At 50.9% G+C, this 16,015-nt stretch overlaps 1 protein-coding gene across 1 annotated transcript in view; it reads left to right on the top strand.

The window, feature by feature from the left end:
* LOC115063633 overlaps positions 1-15,620 on the top strand; it is an 18,055-nt gene extending 2,435 nt beyond the window's left edge. The window contains exons 4-16 of the mRNA XM_029536756.1: positions 343-467; positions 594-667; positions 6,034-6,110; positions 6,570-6,763; positions 7,935-8,022; positions 8,631-8,777; positions 9,972-10,105; positions 11,379-11,521; positions 12,788-12,876; positions 13,081-13,150; positions 14,894-15,030; positions 15,363-15,478; positions 15,596-15,620. Of these exons, the coding sequence (XP_029392616.1) occupies positions 343-467; positions 594-667; positions 6,034-6,110; positions 6,570-6,763; positions 7,935-8,022; positions 8,631-8,777; positions 9,972-10,105; positions 11,379-11,521; positions 12,788-12,876; positions 13,081-13,150; positions 14,894-15,030; positions 15,363-15,478; positions 15,596-15,620 (1,419 nt within the window). The remainder of the gene's footprint in view (positions 1-342; positions 468-593; positions 668-6,033; positions 6,111-6,569; positions 6,764-7,934; positions 8,023-8,630; positions 8,778-9,971; positions 10,106-11,378; positions 11,522-12,787; positions 12,877-13,080; positions 13,151-14,893; positions 15,031-15,362; positions 15,479-15,595) is intronic.
* The last annotated feature ends 395 nt before the right edge of the window (positions 15,621-16,015 follow it).

Raw genomic sequence — 16,015 nt, 5'->3', positions numbered from 1 at the left:
AAAAAAAAAAAAAAAAAAAAAAAAAGAGTCTCAGAGGGAACACAGAGTTACACGAACTGGGGACATGAACTTGTGTCCCAGGAACATCCACACTTGGGTTCCCATGGCTGGTTCCAGAGCTGGGTCACAGGCAGACATCTTCATCTTCCACTTGCCCAGTTCAGGACCTGTTAGGATCTGAGCAGTAGAGGCTCTGTTGGACCCCAGAGCTTATGACCTGTGGTATGTGTGACATACAAACTCCTGTATGTCTCTCTTGCCTGATCTTGGGATCCAGCCTGGCCTGCCTGGCCGCAGAACCTTGTCTCTCATTCCGAAAAACCAGGCTTTCTTTCCTCACAGAGGCGGATGGAGAAACCCTCAGCCCAGCAGGGGCCAGAAGAGACTGCAAAACGGAAAGAGCGGCAGACGTGTGGTGGCCCAGAGCCGAGCACATTCTCTCTCCATACAATGAAAACCAGATCCAAGTGAGGCCAAGGCTGAGGCCAGATGCCACCCCGTGCCCCCAGGGTAGAAGAGTGTGGGGTGACCCCTGACGTCAGGTTCGGGTGCTGGCAATGACAAAGATCTCTGATGGTTTTCTGACCCTTCAGCTCACCACTCCCCCTATACAGAGACAGCCCTGAATCCCCGAAGCAGCGTGAGGAAGCGAAGGCAGTTTTTGCAGGTGAGTGCCCTGTGTGACCTGTAAGGGCAGGGCAGGTCGGGGTAGAACGGGGTGAAGAGGAGCAAGGATGGTGTAAAACTTCCCAGATGAGCTTCGATCCTCAGAGAGCTAGTCACACCAGCTGCAGCTTCACCCCCCCCCCCAGCCTGATAGGGCCACTTCCCTGGGAAGCTTGTCCTCTCTGTCCGGTTCTGGTAGCCATAAAGTTCATTTGTAAACTTGATCATCTCCATACTCAGACTTTTGCTAGGATATGCCATGTGCTCTGTGCTACAGCTATTGGGTGGAGCATTCTGCAACGCTGGTTAGACCAGTTGGTACATAGGATTACTCAAACCTAATTTAAACTTGGGAATCTTCTACCTCTTATTGGGGAGGGGATGGGAGGAAACACTACTGAAATGTCAGGTTGTGGGCTTGTCTACCAGCACAAGGATTTAGGATTCTAAGTCAGGCAGTGGTGGCATACCTTTTTAATCCCGGCACTTAAGAGGCAGAGGCAGGTGAATGTCCAGGAGTTCAAGGCCAGCCTGTTTTGTTCTACAGAGTGAGTTCCAGGACAGCCAAGTCTAGACAGAGAAACCCTATCTTGGAAAAAAGAAACCATACAACAACAAAACAAAACAAAAAACAGAAACAAACGAACAAACAGACCTCCAACAGAGCCGTTTAGGATTCTGATGTGCTCTTGATGCAGTGACCTTTTGATAGGGGCACCTCTGCAGTGTGTTTAGTTCTAGAGTCCACTTTGTATGTCATTTTGTTTTGTTTTTTTCTATGCTACCATCTTAGGGTCTCCTAGGCAGGCCTGGAACTCACCATGTAACTGAAGATGACTTTACATTTCTGAGCTTCCTGCCTCTGTCTCCCAAGTGCTGGGATTACAAATGTGCATGTTTATGCCTGGCCTATGCTGTGCAGGACACTGAGTTTGGGATTCCTGCAATCCGGCCATGAACATTACCAGCTGAACCACATACCCTGCTTTCCAAAGCCTGCTTTGACATCTGTAGACTATGCCAGCTTTCCTGTGACTAGGAAAAAGGGCCTCTGCCTCCTACTTTGTATTTGAAGTGTGTTTCTTGTGAGCAGTATAAAGTTGGGTTTTTTCCTCTTTTTTTTTTTTTTTACCCAGTCTCTGACTTCTAACTGAGAAGTTTATCCCATTTCCTTGGATTGGGGTGAGCCTCAGAGTTAGGTTCAGGTTATTCACACTTTATCTGCCTCTTTTTGGGTTAATTTTTTATTTGGTTTGTTGACACAGGGTCTCACTCTGCAACCCAGCCTAGTCTGAAACCCTGTGGCCCAGGCTGACCTCTAACTCACAAAAGCCTTTCTACTTCACCTCTGGAACGCTGAGGGTTCTATGAATTCATAGAACTGAGGTTCTATGAATGCACCCCACTCCTCGGCTTAGATTAGTTTTTTGTTTGTTTTATTTTTCAAGACAGGGTTTCTCTGTATAGTCCTGGCTGTCCTCAAACAAATCCGCCCGCCTCTGCCTCCCAAGTGCTGGGATTAAAGGCCACCACCATGCCACCAGTGCCACTGTCACTGTTTTTGACACTCCTCATTTCTCTGGGAAGATCCATATTTCTGGTTGATACCACTTCCACATCCCTTACCTGATTTCTGACATGCAAATCTACCAGTAACAAATAAAACCACTTGTCCAAGAACATCTTCATTCTACTTCCTTAAAGACTCTTTACTGGACATAGTACTTGGGTAGACTTATTTATTTATTTATTTTTGAAATAGGGTCTTATTATACAGCTCTGGCTGGCCTAGAACTCACTGTATAGAACACGCTGGCCTTCAACTCACAGAAATCTGCCTGCCTCTGCTTCCTGAGTGCTAAGATTAAAAGCATGGGTGCCATACCTGGGCCTGGGTAGACATTTTTTTATAAGTTAGTGTTTGTGTTTGTATGTGTGTGTGTGTGTGTGTGTGTGTGTGTGTGTGTGTGTGGTGTCTGTCTCTGTGTGGTGTGTGGTGTGTGTGGTATATGTGGTGTATGTGTGTGTCTCTGTGTGTGGTGTTTGTGAATGTGTGAGTGGGTGTGTGGTATGTGTATCTGTGTGGTGTGTGTCTGTGTGTATATGTGTCATATGTGTGCTATTGTGGTGTGTGTGTCTGTGTATGTGTCTGTGTGTGGTATGTGTATGTCTGTGTGTATGTAGTATATATATATATATATATATATATATAGTATGTGGTGTGTGTGTGTCTAGTGTGTATGAGTATGGTGTGTGTGTCTGATGTGTGTCTGTCTCTGTGTTGTGTGTATGGTATGTGTGTGGGGTGTGTCTATTTCTGTGTCTCCCTCTGTGTGTGTGTCTCCCTCTGTGTGTGTGGTGTATGTATGGTATGTGTGTGGTGTGTATCTGTCTTTGTGTGTGTGTATATGGCGTGTGTGTATGTGTGTGTGTGTTGCAGTGCTAGGGTTGAACCCTGGGCTTCCTACATCCTCGACTGCTGCTGAGCTACAGCCTCCATTCCCAGGAAGCACATTCCCATCCTAGCATCTTCTTGCTTACTCTGCACTCTGCTCCATATGCAAGGAACCCGTTCTGTCGTTCTTTTGTTCATTTGCAGGCACGGTGTCCACTTGCTTGGCTGCTTTTCTGTTTCTCAAGTACGTTTGTAGTGACACTCTCTAGTTTCACGGTCATGTGCTGGGGTTTAAGATTCTTTGATCTGTGGGTTATATTTCTGAAGTTTTGGAAGACTGCCAGGTCTTTCTTTTACACTTGATGCTGTGAGTTCTTTCTTCAGCAATGTCTAATCTGCCCGTAATCAATGTGATCTTCATTTGAAGCGTTTTAAACGTTCAGTTCTGAAAATTCTATTTAGATCTTTTCTTATGCCCTTCATAGTTATACCAAACTTTATTGTTGTTTTATTTTATGTATATGGGTGTTTTGCCTACATGTATATTCTGGGAATCTAGCCCAAGTCTTCTAGAAGAGCAGATGGTGCTCTTAACCACTGAGCCATCTCCCCCGCAACGAGGACCTGCCCTTTTAAACATGAATACAACTATGAAAACTTCTTTTCTGATTGAAAGTTTTACATGTATTTCTTACCAAGGGCTGCATGACAAGGCATGTACATGGAGGTCAGGCGACAACTAGTAGGGATTGGTTTTCTCTCTCCACGATGTGAGTCCTGGGGATTAAACTCGGATCGTCAGGTTTGGCGGCAGGCGTCTCTATCTGTGGCGCCATCTTGCAGTTCTGACCAGCTTGTAGCATCCACCTCTGAGCTGATTTCAGCTGATGACTCCCTGTGGCTCTGCTTGCTGTTGTGAACTTTACCTTGGTATGAGATATTTTTGTTTCTATATACATGATTGGTTTAAAAAGGTATTTTATAAATTCTTTGAGAATTTCAAACTGCATTTTGGATCATATTCAACCCCCTAAGTTGCTCAGATGCAACCCCCCACTCTAGCCACCCAGCTTCACTGTCACATCCTCCGTGCTCCCTCTCTCTCTCCCTGCCACTCCCCTCTCTCTCCAAACCATAGTGTTTGGTTTGTGTTCCCAAATACTCCTGGGTGTGGAGCCTGCCCTGGAGCTTTAAGGGTCACACCCTTAAAGAAAACCAGTTCTTCCTTTCCCAGGAGTTATCAAATGCTCTCAGCTCCTGAGCCAATGGTTGGACTCCCCCTCACTGCCCCCTCACACACACACACACACACACACACACACACACACACACACACACACTAGAATTTTGTCTAGCCTGAATTTGCACACACTAGGATTTGTCTAGCCTGTGTTTGCACATACTAGAATTTTGTCTAGCCTGAGTTTGCACACACTAGGATTTTGTCTAGCCCGAGTTTGCACAGATCTTGTACATGCTAGCTCAGTGGTTGTGCGTTAGTGCGGCTGCCTTGTTGTATCCAGGAAACACTCTTGGCTTTGGCTATGAATCCTCCCTTGCTCTTAGAAGAGTGCTGCTGCTTCTTTCATGAAGGTCTCTGAGCCTTGAGGGAGGGCTAGGATACAGCTGTCCATTTAGAGCCAAGGTCTCCACACTCTCTATATACACTTCTTTTTCCTGTTTGTTTCTCTGTGTAGCCCTGGCTGCCCTGGAGCTCACTCAGGCTAGCCTCAAATTCAGGAATAAAATCATGCACCATCACACCCAGGTCTCTATATACATGCTTTTTTGGGGGGTGTGGGGGGTGTGGGGTTGAGACAGGGTTTCTCTGTGTAGCCCTGGCTGTCCTGGAACTCACCCTGTAGACCAGGCTGGCCTCGAACTCAGAAATCCACCTGCCTCTGCCTCCCGAGTGCTGGGATTCAAGGCGTGCGCCACCACCGCCTGGCTCTATACACACTCTTAAGCTCTTTCTCTCCTCAGCTGTAGTTCCCTGACTTAGTCTGACCCTTTCAAGTTTTACTTCTGTAACTGGCCAGATCACGACTAAGGCTGGGACTGATGAAATCTCACACATGAGGCAGGATGGTCTGTCTGCGCACTGCTCAGGTGTCTAGGGGTCACGTGGCACATAACTCACAGCCTCTTTCTGGGTATACTTTACCTACGGATCCAGTCATTTCTCACCTGAATACTAAGAGATGCTGGTCATTAGAAGCATAGAGTCTTGGGGTTCTCTTCATAATTCCCTCTCTAAGTCACCATTCCATGGACCCTAGCTGCCTGTCTCCCCAGACTCTCTGCCCTGTCTGCTCTCCTGGGGGTCTCCCAGGCTCCACCTCAGTTTGCTGTCCCTGTACTGTATGGTAACTCTCTTGGGATATTATCATTGTTTCTGTCTGTGAGCACTGTGCTGGGATATTGATACCAAGTGTCTCAAATGCTCTTTCATATGTGTGAGAGTGTTACGTAAATATGTCTGTATAAACACATTTTCAGATACAATGGTGAGTCTAGTTCCTCTTGCCCTTTCTTGATGAGGTATCAAAAATACCCTCTAATTATTTTTAATTAAAAGGCCTTCTCCATGAAACCCACCAAAGCAGGGTGAATTACAGGGGTCAGCAGCAAGGGAGCTGAATGAACAGGGAGTCTGGTCTCAGCAGTGCCCTGCTCCTGCTTGGTACCAGACTCAGGACATCCTTCCCCTCTGGCCTCAGTGTCTCCTATGAGAGCAAGGGCTGTCACTCTGAGCGACTTATGTTTGGTCTGGTCCTGTGTACAACTATGAGTCCCATTTCAGAGCCTCAGCTTAGAAGGTCACCAGTCCTCTCCAGCATTGCCTCAAGATATGGTGTCACAGGTCAACTTTCCTGCCCACCCCATACCATCTGGACCTCCTGTAGGAAAGGCCCCTGAGCACATGCCACTGCTTCCCTCAGGGCCCAACCAAGGTCTTCTTTCTCTCTCAGAGCCAGTGCAGCAGAACACAAGCCCTTCCCTGTTGGTTCTAGCCGAGTTCCACCCTTCAGACAGACCTACCTACCAGGTACAGAGAATGGGGCAGAGCTCTGAGGCTGCATGGTACTGGTGATGGGCAGTGGGTCCCCACTGGCCCTGGCCTCAGGAGGGTTACCCTGACACCCCACTGCCATCTTTGCAGCTGGTAGCCACCCCATTTGTTCTTCCCATACTGGGTGACTGCTGAGGGCCTTCATGACCACAGGGTATTTTAGGCAGGATTATGCATAGACCAGAGTGCCTTGCTAAAACTGCAGAGTCTACACAAGTGTCCTGCCTAGCTTGGGATGGACATGAGGCCAGGATGATGAGGACCTCTGGGAGCTTACAGTCAGGAAGGGAGCACGTGAAGGGTGAGGGGGGTAAGCTGGCAGGCATTCGAGAGGACTTCTTGGAGTCAGTGGCACCTTCCTGGGAGCTGGGAGCTGACCCTAGCCCTTGAGAGGTTCCAACAGTGACCAGACTGGGTTGGTCTACCTCTCCGCAGTGGAACATAGCGAGGTCAGAGCCAGAAACAGAAGTGTCCAGAGCCTCCCACCGCTTCACTATTGCAATGCTGGAGCAGAGTCTGAGAGATGAGGAGCTCCGTGCACAGTACCAGACTGCGGTGCTAAGACTGCGTGAGCTGGCCCTGGAAGAAAAGACCCGTGCGGAGCTGGCCTGCCTAGAGCATCAGATGGGGTGAGCTCATGCTTGTGCCAGGTTCTGCCCCACCCTGTCAGTGTGCTCCCTGCCTCCACCCACCCACCACACCTGCAAGACAGCTGTAGTGATCCAGGTGTGATAGACGTTGGCAGAAGTTTAGGTAAGATAGTAGAATGTCCCAAATAAAACTAAAATGAAAACAGTCATTGCCCCTCTATGTGGGTTTGTAGCGTTTCCAGGGTTTCTCAGTGTTGATGGGTGCTTAGGCCTTATGTCACCATACTGCTCAACACATGGGCTGTGTTCCCCTGCCCTGTTCTCAGTTACACCTTCAGCATACACCCAGCTTTTCGCCATTATGAACACTGAGGACCAGTTTCCTTAGGAGGATTTCTTAGACAGGGTATCTCCTATCTGTGAGAGGCATCCAAAGGCCTCTTGGTCTTGGTGCCAGCCTCTGAGGGCGCCTCCATTCACAGTTCAGTACCACCCAGCCATGACATGCTAAGGGTGGCATAGGCCTTGGTGTTAGTGGAGAACCCCTTGCCTGCATGTGGTCTCCACATGGGAGACCATGTCATCTTTAGTCCATAAGACACTCATTAACATGGTGGGGGGAGGGCTGGCAAGATGGCTCAGCAGGTAAGAGCACCGACTGCTCTTCAGAAGGTCCTGCATTCAAATCCCAGCAACCACATGTTGGCTCACAACCACCCATAATGAGATCTGACACCCTCTTCAGGTGTGTCTGAAGACAGCTACAGTGTACATATAATAAATAAATAAATCTTTTTTTCTTTTTTTTTTTCAAAGATTTATTTATTATATGTAAGTACATTGTAGCTGTCTTCAGACACTCCAGAAGAGGGCGTCAGATCTTGTTAAGGATGGCTGTGAGCCACCATATGGTTGCTGGGATTTGAACTCTGCACCTTTGGAAGAGCAGTCGGGTGCTCTTATCCGCTGAGCCATCTCACCAGCCCATGAATAAATCTTTAAAAAACAAAACAAAACAAAACATGGGGGAGGGGGACGGACAACCGGAAGACAGAGGGCTTCCTTCTGACAGAGGGAAGGCTCTGGTGTCTGCTCAATGGGGGAACGTCTAGGTGGACCTGGCTACTGGGGCTGCCCTGGTCCTGGTTTATGACTCTCCTTCTGAACAGACTCTCAGACTCTCAAGCCTGTGTCTGTTTCCTTCCCCTAGGTGCCTGGGTAATGTGGGACGTGAAGCAGCACGGGCTGCTCTGTGTGAAAAGCAGCAGCAAACCTTCAGCAGACTGGAGAAGGAACGGGTAGGCATGAGAGGAGTGGTCACACAGAAGTGGCCCCTCAGCCCTGGGTGGAGGCCAGAATAACCCTGGGTCATAGAATATCCCTAAGCCAAGAGCTCTTCCAATGCTGCTTAGAACCATATGGTACCAGGAATAGCCCATGGTCAGAGGACTTCAAATCTAGGCTGGCACATGACCCTATAACATCCCTGGTCTAAACCAGGCTTAGACTCCTGCTAGCTGTGGCCTGTAACAAGTAGCCTGGCTTCTGGGGGCTTCAAGTTGCCACTGAACAGCAGCAGTGTCTATTTCCTAGGTCTTGGGGGGGGGTTATAATAAGGGGTGTTAGAGAGGTGGGGCAGTGGTCAACACGTGGAGTGTGGACAGGGATAAGCTGGGCCCAGTCGGTGTGGCAGGCATTTGGTGCACAGGTACCCCAGTGTCTCTCCTGCCTCCAGCTGGGGCCTCCTGACCAAAAGTATAGGAAAGCAATAGCCAAGAGGCTGAGCAGGGAGAGCCAGGCAAAAGGCCCGTGGAGGGGAGAAAGGGCCAGGCAACACAAGAGGCAGAGGTCCAGATGCCCCCTCCCTGCCCCTGGGTCCTGAGATTTGTTTCCTCTGGAACTTCAGAGGGAAATCCAGTACCTGAGGAAGGTGTACTTGTCCCTGCACCATGGTAGGAAGCAGCTCCTGCAGCATCAGCAGTCTATCCTCAATGGGCAGAGGTCTATGGCCCACTTGCAACAGGAGCTCCAGGTTCGAGCCCAGCTGCTGAAGGTGGGCACTCCTAGTCTTTTCACTTGGCTTCTCTGTGTCATGTTTGTCAGCATTGGTGGCAAGGGTCTGGGGCTGGTTGATTGTGCAGAGGGAGAAGATGACCTGCTGGGGCCCCTGCAGATGAAGAGCCAGACTTCCAAGCTATGGCAGTCCTTACAGATCAAGGGTGGAAGAAAGACACTGTGGGAGGTGGGGAGCCTAACGGAGGGAAGGGAGAAGAGTCTAGCTGAGGGGGGCAAGGTATCACTCAGAAGAGCCAGCAGTAAGGGAGTAGCAGTGGGGACCTCTGTGTCCCTAGCAGGCCTGGGGTCCACTAGAGAGGCCGGATACACAGACAAGACACCTAGAGGTAGAGGGAGGCAGATCTCTGAGTTCAGGGTCAACCTTGTCTATAGAGCAAGTTCCAGGACAAGCTGAGGTTACACAGAGAAACTCTGTCTTGAACAAAACAAAACAAAACCAAAATCAAAACCCCACTGTCAGTGGACCAGAGTCCCTTGCTGCTCTCACAGATCTGGGAGCATGAAGGCGTGTATGAGTGAGGGCAGATCACCCTTAGTCTGTGTCCCCCTAATGTGTTCTCACCTTAAGGGTAGGGACAGAAATTGGGTGTACTGTTCTCTCTAGCACATGCCATAGGCCAGCCTTCAGAAGAAGAGACTCTGGGCTGCCTGACTAGAGTTCTCCATGCCTCTGGACAAGTTTGGGCAGAAAATGCCAGCTCTGTCTTTGGTCTGCACCTTTCAGTAGGGGTGTAGGCCTGGTAGGGACAGGGCAGATTGTTCCAGCTGGTGTCCACTTCCATGGGAGCAAGCCGTCCGCAGCGTCCTGCTTTTCTTTCTTTCTTTCTTTCTTTCTTTCTTTCTTTCTTTCTTTCTTTCTTTCTTTCTTTCTTTCTTTCTTTCTTTCTTTCTTTTTTTAAAGATTTATTTATTTATTATATGTAAGTACACTGTTGCTGTCTTCAGATACTCCAGAAGAGGGCGTCAGATCTTGTTACGGATGGTTATGAATCACCATGTGGTTGCTGGGATTTGAACTCAGGACCTTTGGAAGAACAGTCGGGTGCTCTTACCCACTGAGCCATCTCACCAGCCCACGTCCTGCTTTTCTAAAGAGGGAACAGAAAGAGCTTTTCTGGTGAGGAGACTAGTGGCCACACTAGGCTTGATTACCCTGTGCTGTTTTTACTAGAGTTGCAGCCCCAGAGTCAAGACCACCTGGAAGGAGGTCTCCAAGACAAGTCAGAAAATGGAGGGGCACAGGTCTGGAAGTCCCCAAAGCCACCCCCGTCAGGAAATCTCTGAGAATTCGGAAAGAAGTACACAGTGAGTTAGGGTGAGGGGCTGGTCCTGGCACATGCCTGGACAAGCCTTTCCCATATGTATTTACCTTCTGCCTTTGGATTCCATTACACTCAGCTTCTCCCAGGAAGGGCAGGGGAGGGTAGAGCCATCCTGAGTTCCGTGAGGATGGGAGGGGAGAAGGGACAGGAGAGGACCAGAGTTGTCCTGAGCTCCAGGGAAGAACGGGCAGCAGCCACACATACTGGCTCTGGTTGCCAGGGGTGTGGGCACAAGGAGCTTCCTGGAGTGCTCCTGTGGGTGTGAAGTGGCAGAGCACGCGGGTGGCAGCATGGCGTAGGGTGGCAGGTGGCATGTCTGTGACCACGCCTGTCTCTGGGACTACTGTAGGGTTTTTCTGTGGTCAGTAGCATCGGAACTCTTTATGAGGCCTGGCCGCCAAGGCCATTTGCAGCAAAAGATGGTGAGGTTCCTGCCTATGTTTGGAGAGGTGCAAAGGGTGTTCCTTGACTGCAGGAAAGAGCAGCAGAACTTCCTTCCCCATAGGGGTCTTCCTGGTTTCCCCATGCCGGAAACAGTGTGTTCTCCCCTGCCAAGCAGCATTGTCGGGGTGGGGTGATCTGGGGATGGTTCCCAGCCTGGCTGTCCCCTCTTCCTCAGAAACCCACCGCCAGTCCTGGGGGTCTATTACCACCCAAGCCCTGGCCACTAGTTCCTGGGTTCCCTCTCTCCACCTTACGGGCGGGGATTGGGACCGAATGAGCCACCTCCATGAAGCACCTGCCTCAGGATGGCCTGCAAGAGATGGGATCTACTAGAGCTTTCTTTGGTGCCTCTCACCAGCCTTGGCAAGAACAGACCCTCTGTGCCCTTCTCTCTGTGCCTGTCAGCAGGGCGCAGGCTAGGCCAAGATAGCATACGTGGTCCTGATCTACAGCCCCTGCTGCTTGGGAAACTCCTAGGAGTTTGAAGCTGTCTCCAACCAGAGGTCCTCCTTCTGAACCTCTAGAGTTTTCCCAGGGCACTAAGAGGCAGGCTGGCTGTGCCTCACATGATGGTGGGCCTGGGCAACAAGGTGAAGGGTCAGAAGCTCCCAGGCCCCACCCATGCCCCTGTAGCGACTACTCCATCTGAGGCACAGGCCCTGCTTGAGAAGTGGCTGAGTGAAGAGGGACCAAGACCCTGTCTTCTGCTTGGCTACTGGCCACAGCTGCCCCTAAATGTAACCCAAGGTGGTTCTCTGGGGACAAGGGCTGAATGTACAGTCACAGCTATTCTACTGTGTCTTGCCCTGCAGCCTTTCCTCTGGGCAGAAGGAAGGGACATCTCCCCAGACACCTTCAGTTGCAGATGAGTCCCTGCAGCTTCTCAGACTGAACCACACAGATGTCACACCTGGGACCAGAACCCCATCCGTGGAGAGTGGACATCATAGCCAAGGTAGTTCAGGGCAGTGGCAGTGAAGAACAGACAACCCCTCAGTCACATCAGACTCCCACAGAAGATTGGGGCCAGCATTAAACTTGGGGTGAGACAGTCCTACATACTCGACCACCAGGCCAGTGTGTGACCTGGGCTACTAAGCTCCATCAGCATGTTCATTGGGCTGGTCCACAGGAGGCCTGCCCCTCACAATACCTGAGACACAGAAACTGGATGCTACAGGGAGCCGCCCAAACAGGCTCCCCTGCTGCAGAGGGCTCCTGGCAGGTGAAGCTACTCAGAGCTAATCTGGCCTGCCACCCAGTGCAGGCCTGAGGCTGTCCACGGGCAGGTCAAAACACAAACCTGTCAGAGCAGCAAGGATTAGGATTGAGCATGCTCTTTCCTGAGATGAGGGGAGTCCACGTTCCTGGTCCAAGGCAGAACCCCTAGGCAGGAACTTTAGTGGGATGCCGTCTACCGGTGTTTCCTGGTTGTCCAGCCTCTCCATGGCCTGGCAGGTTTGCTCGATGTCCGAACTTCCTGTCCTCATCAGCAGCTGGTGTGACTGCTGAGCCTGTACCCCATTCTGTTCCCACCATCCTCCTCCCCTCCCTGACCTCAGTCGTTCCCCTCAGTGTCATATTCATTTCTGGTGCCTGCTACAATAGAGTTCTGCAAACAAATAGACACACTCATGTGCATGAAGTGAGAAATCTACATTCTTTCCAAAAGCTGGGCCCTTCCAGCTCCTTTGGCTCCAGATTGTTCCTAGACCTAAGGCCGTCTCCAGTCTCTGCCCTCCTCCCCCCCGTGCCTGCCTCTTTTCCCCTGTGTCCACTTCTGCTCTTCTCTTTTAAAGTTTGGACTGGCCCAACTCTAAGAACTTGTCTAGAGATTCTTAATTATATCTGAAAAGGCTCTCGTACGAATACGAGCTCATTCCCGAGTTTTGCAAGTTATGACTTGAACAGCATAATAGCTTGGACTCCTGGGTACCCAGGCACAGTCTGGGGACAGAGGGTGGAGCTGGTCCCCCTAGGCCATCTGTGGTCAGGGATGCTGAAGAGCTTTGGGCATGGGTTAGAGGACCAGTCAGTATTATGACCAGAGGATGGAGCAGGTGTGGAGGGAGGGGGTTAGGAACAGCGTGGGGACCTTTGGATCCCTAGTCCTCATAGAGAGGAAAATCTGCTCCAAAGCAGCAAACTGTGTGCTGCCTTGAAGTCTGGGGTTCTGCACAGGCTGGTCAGTATGAGTGACCCTAGCAATTATGTCTTTCAGGGCCTGGGAAACACCCTTGTGTCTTTCTCCCTGGTCTGCTGCACCTGAGCTCTCTGGACCCTGGACATCAGAAAAACCCAACTGTTCCTGTATGTAACCCTTAGGACGTTCCTCTCCCCAGCCTTGCCTGTTTGGGAACCGTCCCCTGCCAATCTGCCGGTCTGCAGCTTGATCTTGGTCTGGACTCTTGGGCGCCCACATGCTAGCCTGTGGTTCTGGTGACCCCTGGAGTTCTCTCTGCAGGTAGCTCCTGTATCCTTTGGTATATCTCCCCTTCTACCTTGTTGATGCAGGCCACCAAGAAAGACGGCAGCTCAGCCCCTCAGCCAAAGCCACAGGAGGCCAAAGAACCACCTCCCCCAGGTAAGGCCACTGCAGATGATCTGTGGACCACCCTCTCTGAATCTTACCAGGAGCTTCCCCTCCATCCAGTGGACCCTGTCCAAGGCTGGTGTTCAGCAGTCACGCAAGGACAGGGAGGTCCCCAGGGAAAGTCGAAGAGGACGAATGCTCATAGCCCCCCCACCATGACTGCAGACCCCTTTATGGCTAGAAGGCTGGCCGACTCCATTGCCCATTGGAGATGATTTGGCTGCTCCTCTGGGGACATTAAAGACAATTTTTGGTCTGATCATTTCAGCTGCAGCTTGGTTTTATCTAGACATTTCCAAGAGCTTAGAAATCAGCACTGACAGAAGCGTCCTCCTTAGCTGACCACAGTTGTATACCTATCAAATTCTTCACTTTCTGAACCATGTACTTGGCCCTGAGGCCTCTTTGAGGACAGAACTCCTGATCAGTAGGAGTGGAAGAGTCCACTTCTCCCTTTGGGGTTGCCCAGGGCCTGGCTGGCTGTCAGAATGGAGACCACCTCTGAGTTCCCCACCCCTGCGTCCGAGCCCTGGCTTCAGAAGCTCCACCACTCACCCACTACTGAGCATCTACCCTTAGAACCAGACTGCTGGACCAACGTGCTCTTTGCATTAGGGCCCAAGAGAGTGAGTTTCAAGTCAGTTAGAAGAGGACGAACTAGACCTTCCCATTCACTGCCTGAGGATTATCCAAGAGTTAGGACAGATGGAATTCCCTAGGGATCCAAAGGCGATGACCATCTGGTCTATGCAGGGCCGGTTTCCACGACCTCCCCTTCTGCTAGAGTCACACAACTCTTGGCCACTGTTCAGGGCTCTGTGGACATTTACCTGTTCAGTCTGGTGCCCGTCACCATTCATGTTGCTCTCTGCTGCCCTATGGCCATGTGTGTCATTTGCAGCCATCCACTGTCAGGTGGTTACCTGAGAACTAAAGTACCTGGACCATGATAACGGAGCTTGTTAGCGAAGGTCTGGGAAGCGGCAGGTTGACCCAGTGCTAGCTGCTTCCTGGTCAGAAGATAGTACCTACAAGGTTCTCAGGAATACTCCAGCATGGCCATTAGAGAACCTCAGGGCCATTTCTGTAGTGACCCCACCACCACAGCCTTCATCCCTGGCTCTGGCATCATAGCTCTGGTCCATAGGCCGGTGGCCTTGGGCCTCAGGGTCCAGGCAGGACTCAGGTCTAGGAATATCGAGGCACAACCCGGGAAGACTCTGCTGTGTCCTGCTTTGCGCCCACTTGGCCAGCCTTCCAGTTTGCCTTAGAAGATCCTGCCATGCCCAGGGCCTCCCCTTGCCTGAGTGTCCATGCCCCTCACTGTGCTAGAGGGCCTCAGCACAGCTGTGAGGTAGGAAAAGGAACAGCTCTCGAAAGGGTTCCCCAGCAACCTGTGGGAGGTTCCCCAAAGAAGGAAAAGAGAGCCTGGAACTCAGAGATCAGCCTGCCTCTGCCTCCCAAGTGCTAGCTCTGTTAAAGGTGTGTGCCACCACACCGGACAATAGAGCTATGCATTTTAATCGATTTTTCCTTATGTTCTTTTCCCTGGGACTTCATATCACTAACTACCTAATAATAATAACTTGGAAAGCACAAAATCACATCTTTTGTGTCCTAACACTAACCAAGTCAGGTCTTGCATCTATTTTGAATTTTCACACCCCCATGGGAGCAAGTCCCTCCCCCCTTGCATCTACACTTGCCAACATTCACAGTCTGTTTGCCCCACAGGAGACCTACAGACCAAGTCCAGTGCAGCCTGGGCAGTGGAGAGGCCCTTGGCTACTACAGACAGCCATGCTTGGAGCCTGCACAGACAGTGTGGGCAGTCCTTAAGTGGAGATGGTCCTTGTCCCCAGGAAGCCAGGGTGAGTCAGGTGTGGCCATGTGCTGTGTGCAGGTTATAGGGAGCATTGACCTGCTGTGTGGCCACTAAGGCCACCTTGTACATCACATAGGGCTCTTGTGGGTTGAGGACTCAGAGAGCATTCCAGACAGTTCATCCAATTCTGCAAGTTACAAATTCCATGGGTCTCACCTCGAACTCAGCACTTGGGCAGATAGAAAGTCTTCCCAGGGTGAAAGGGGGTGTTGGGTGTTGGGATTTTCGGAGCCTTCTTTATTCCTTAGCAACCAGTCTTTGATCCCCAGCAGAGGAAGTGTGGGAGGCCCTGACAAACCTCTTTCTATGTATATGCAGCAGGTGGCTGGAAAAAGAACAAGCCAAGTGCTGGATGTTTCCAGAAGCTCTGAGGAAGAATTGCAGGAAGAGGCACACTGGCAGTCAGAGCAGCGAAGGGGTGGAACGTGGGCAAGGTAAGGCACTGAAGCTTAGAAGCAGTCTCAGTCAACGTTGGGAACTTCCTGATGCCTAGCCCCCCACCCTTCTTGGGTCCAGCTATACATTACCTAATGGGTCTGACTCCCTCTTAGTATCAAAATTGTTGATACTCAGTGAAGGATCAAGGTGCAGCTTGGGGTTGCAGGTGTCTAGAAGTGTCACCTAATCAAGGTGACCTGTGGTCAGATGTCACCTGCCATCTGTCACCTCCTCATCCCTGTCAAAGGCAGACTCCCAGGTAACCCTATGTGGCAATGGTCACTTCCAATGGTAGGTGACCGGCAGGGCTGTTCCTAAGAGTGGCATGGGGTCACTGGCTGAGTCCTGGGGCAAGGGTAACTGGAAGGAAAGATTTCTTCCCCAGCAGTCTCGACGTCACCATATGCTTGCAGGGGAGCAGCCTGTGAACAGGAGAGCCCAGACATCTGCTTGGCCCGCCTGGAAGCTGAGCAGGCGGCTACTTCTCCAGGTGAGGTGCCCATCTCTTTAGGACCCAACACCCACTCCAGGGC

The sequence above is a fragment of the Mus pahari genome, chromosome 3, assembly GCF_900095145.1.
Source record: "Mus pahari chromosome 3, PAHARI_EIJ_v1.1, whole genome shotgun sequence".
NCBI lineage: Eukaryota > Metazoa > Chordata > Mammalia > Rodentia > Muridae > Mus > Mus pahari.
The sequence above is the reverse complement of the archived record's forward strand: the minus strand, read 5'-3'. Positions and strand labels throughout refer to the sequence as shown.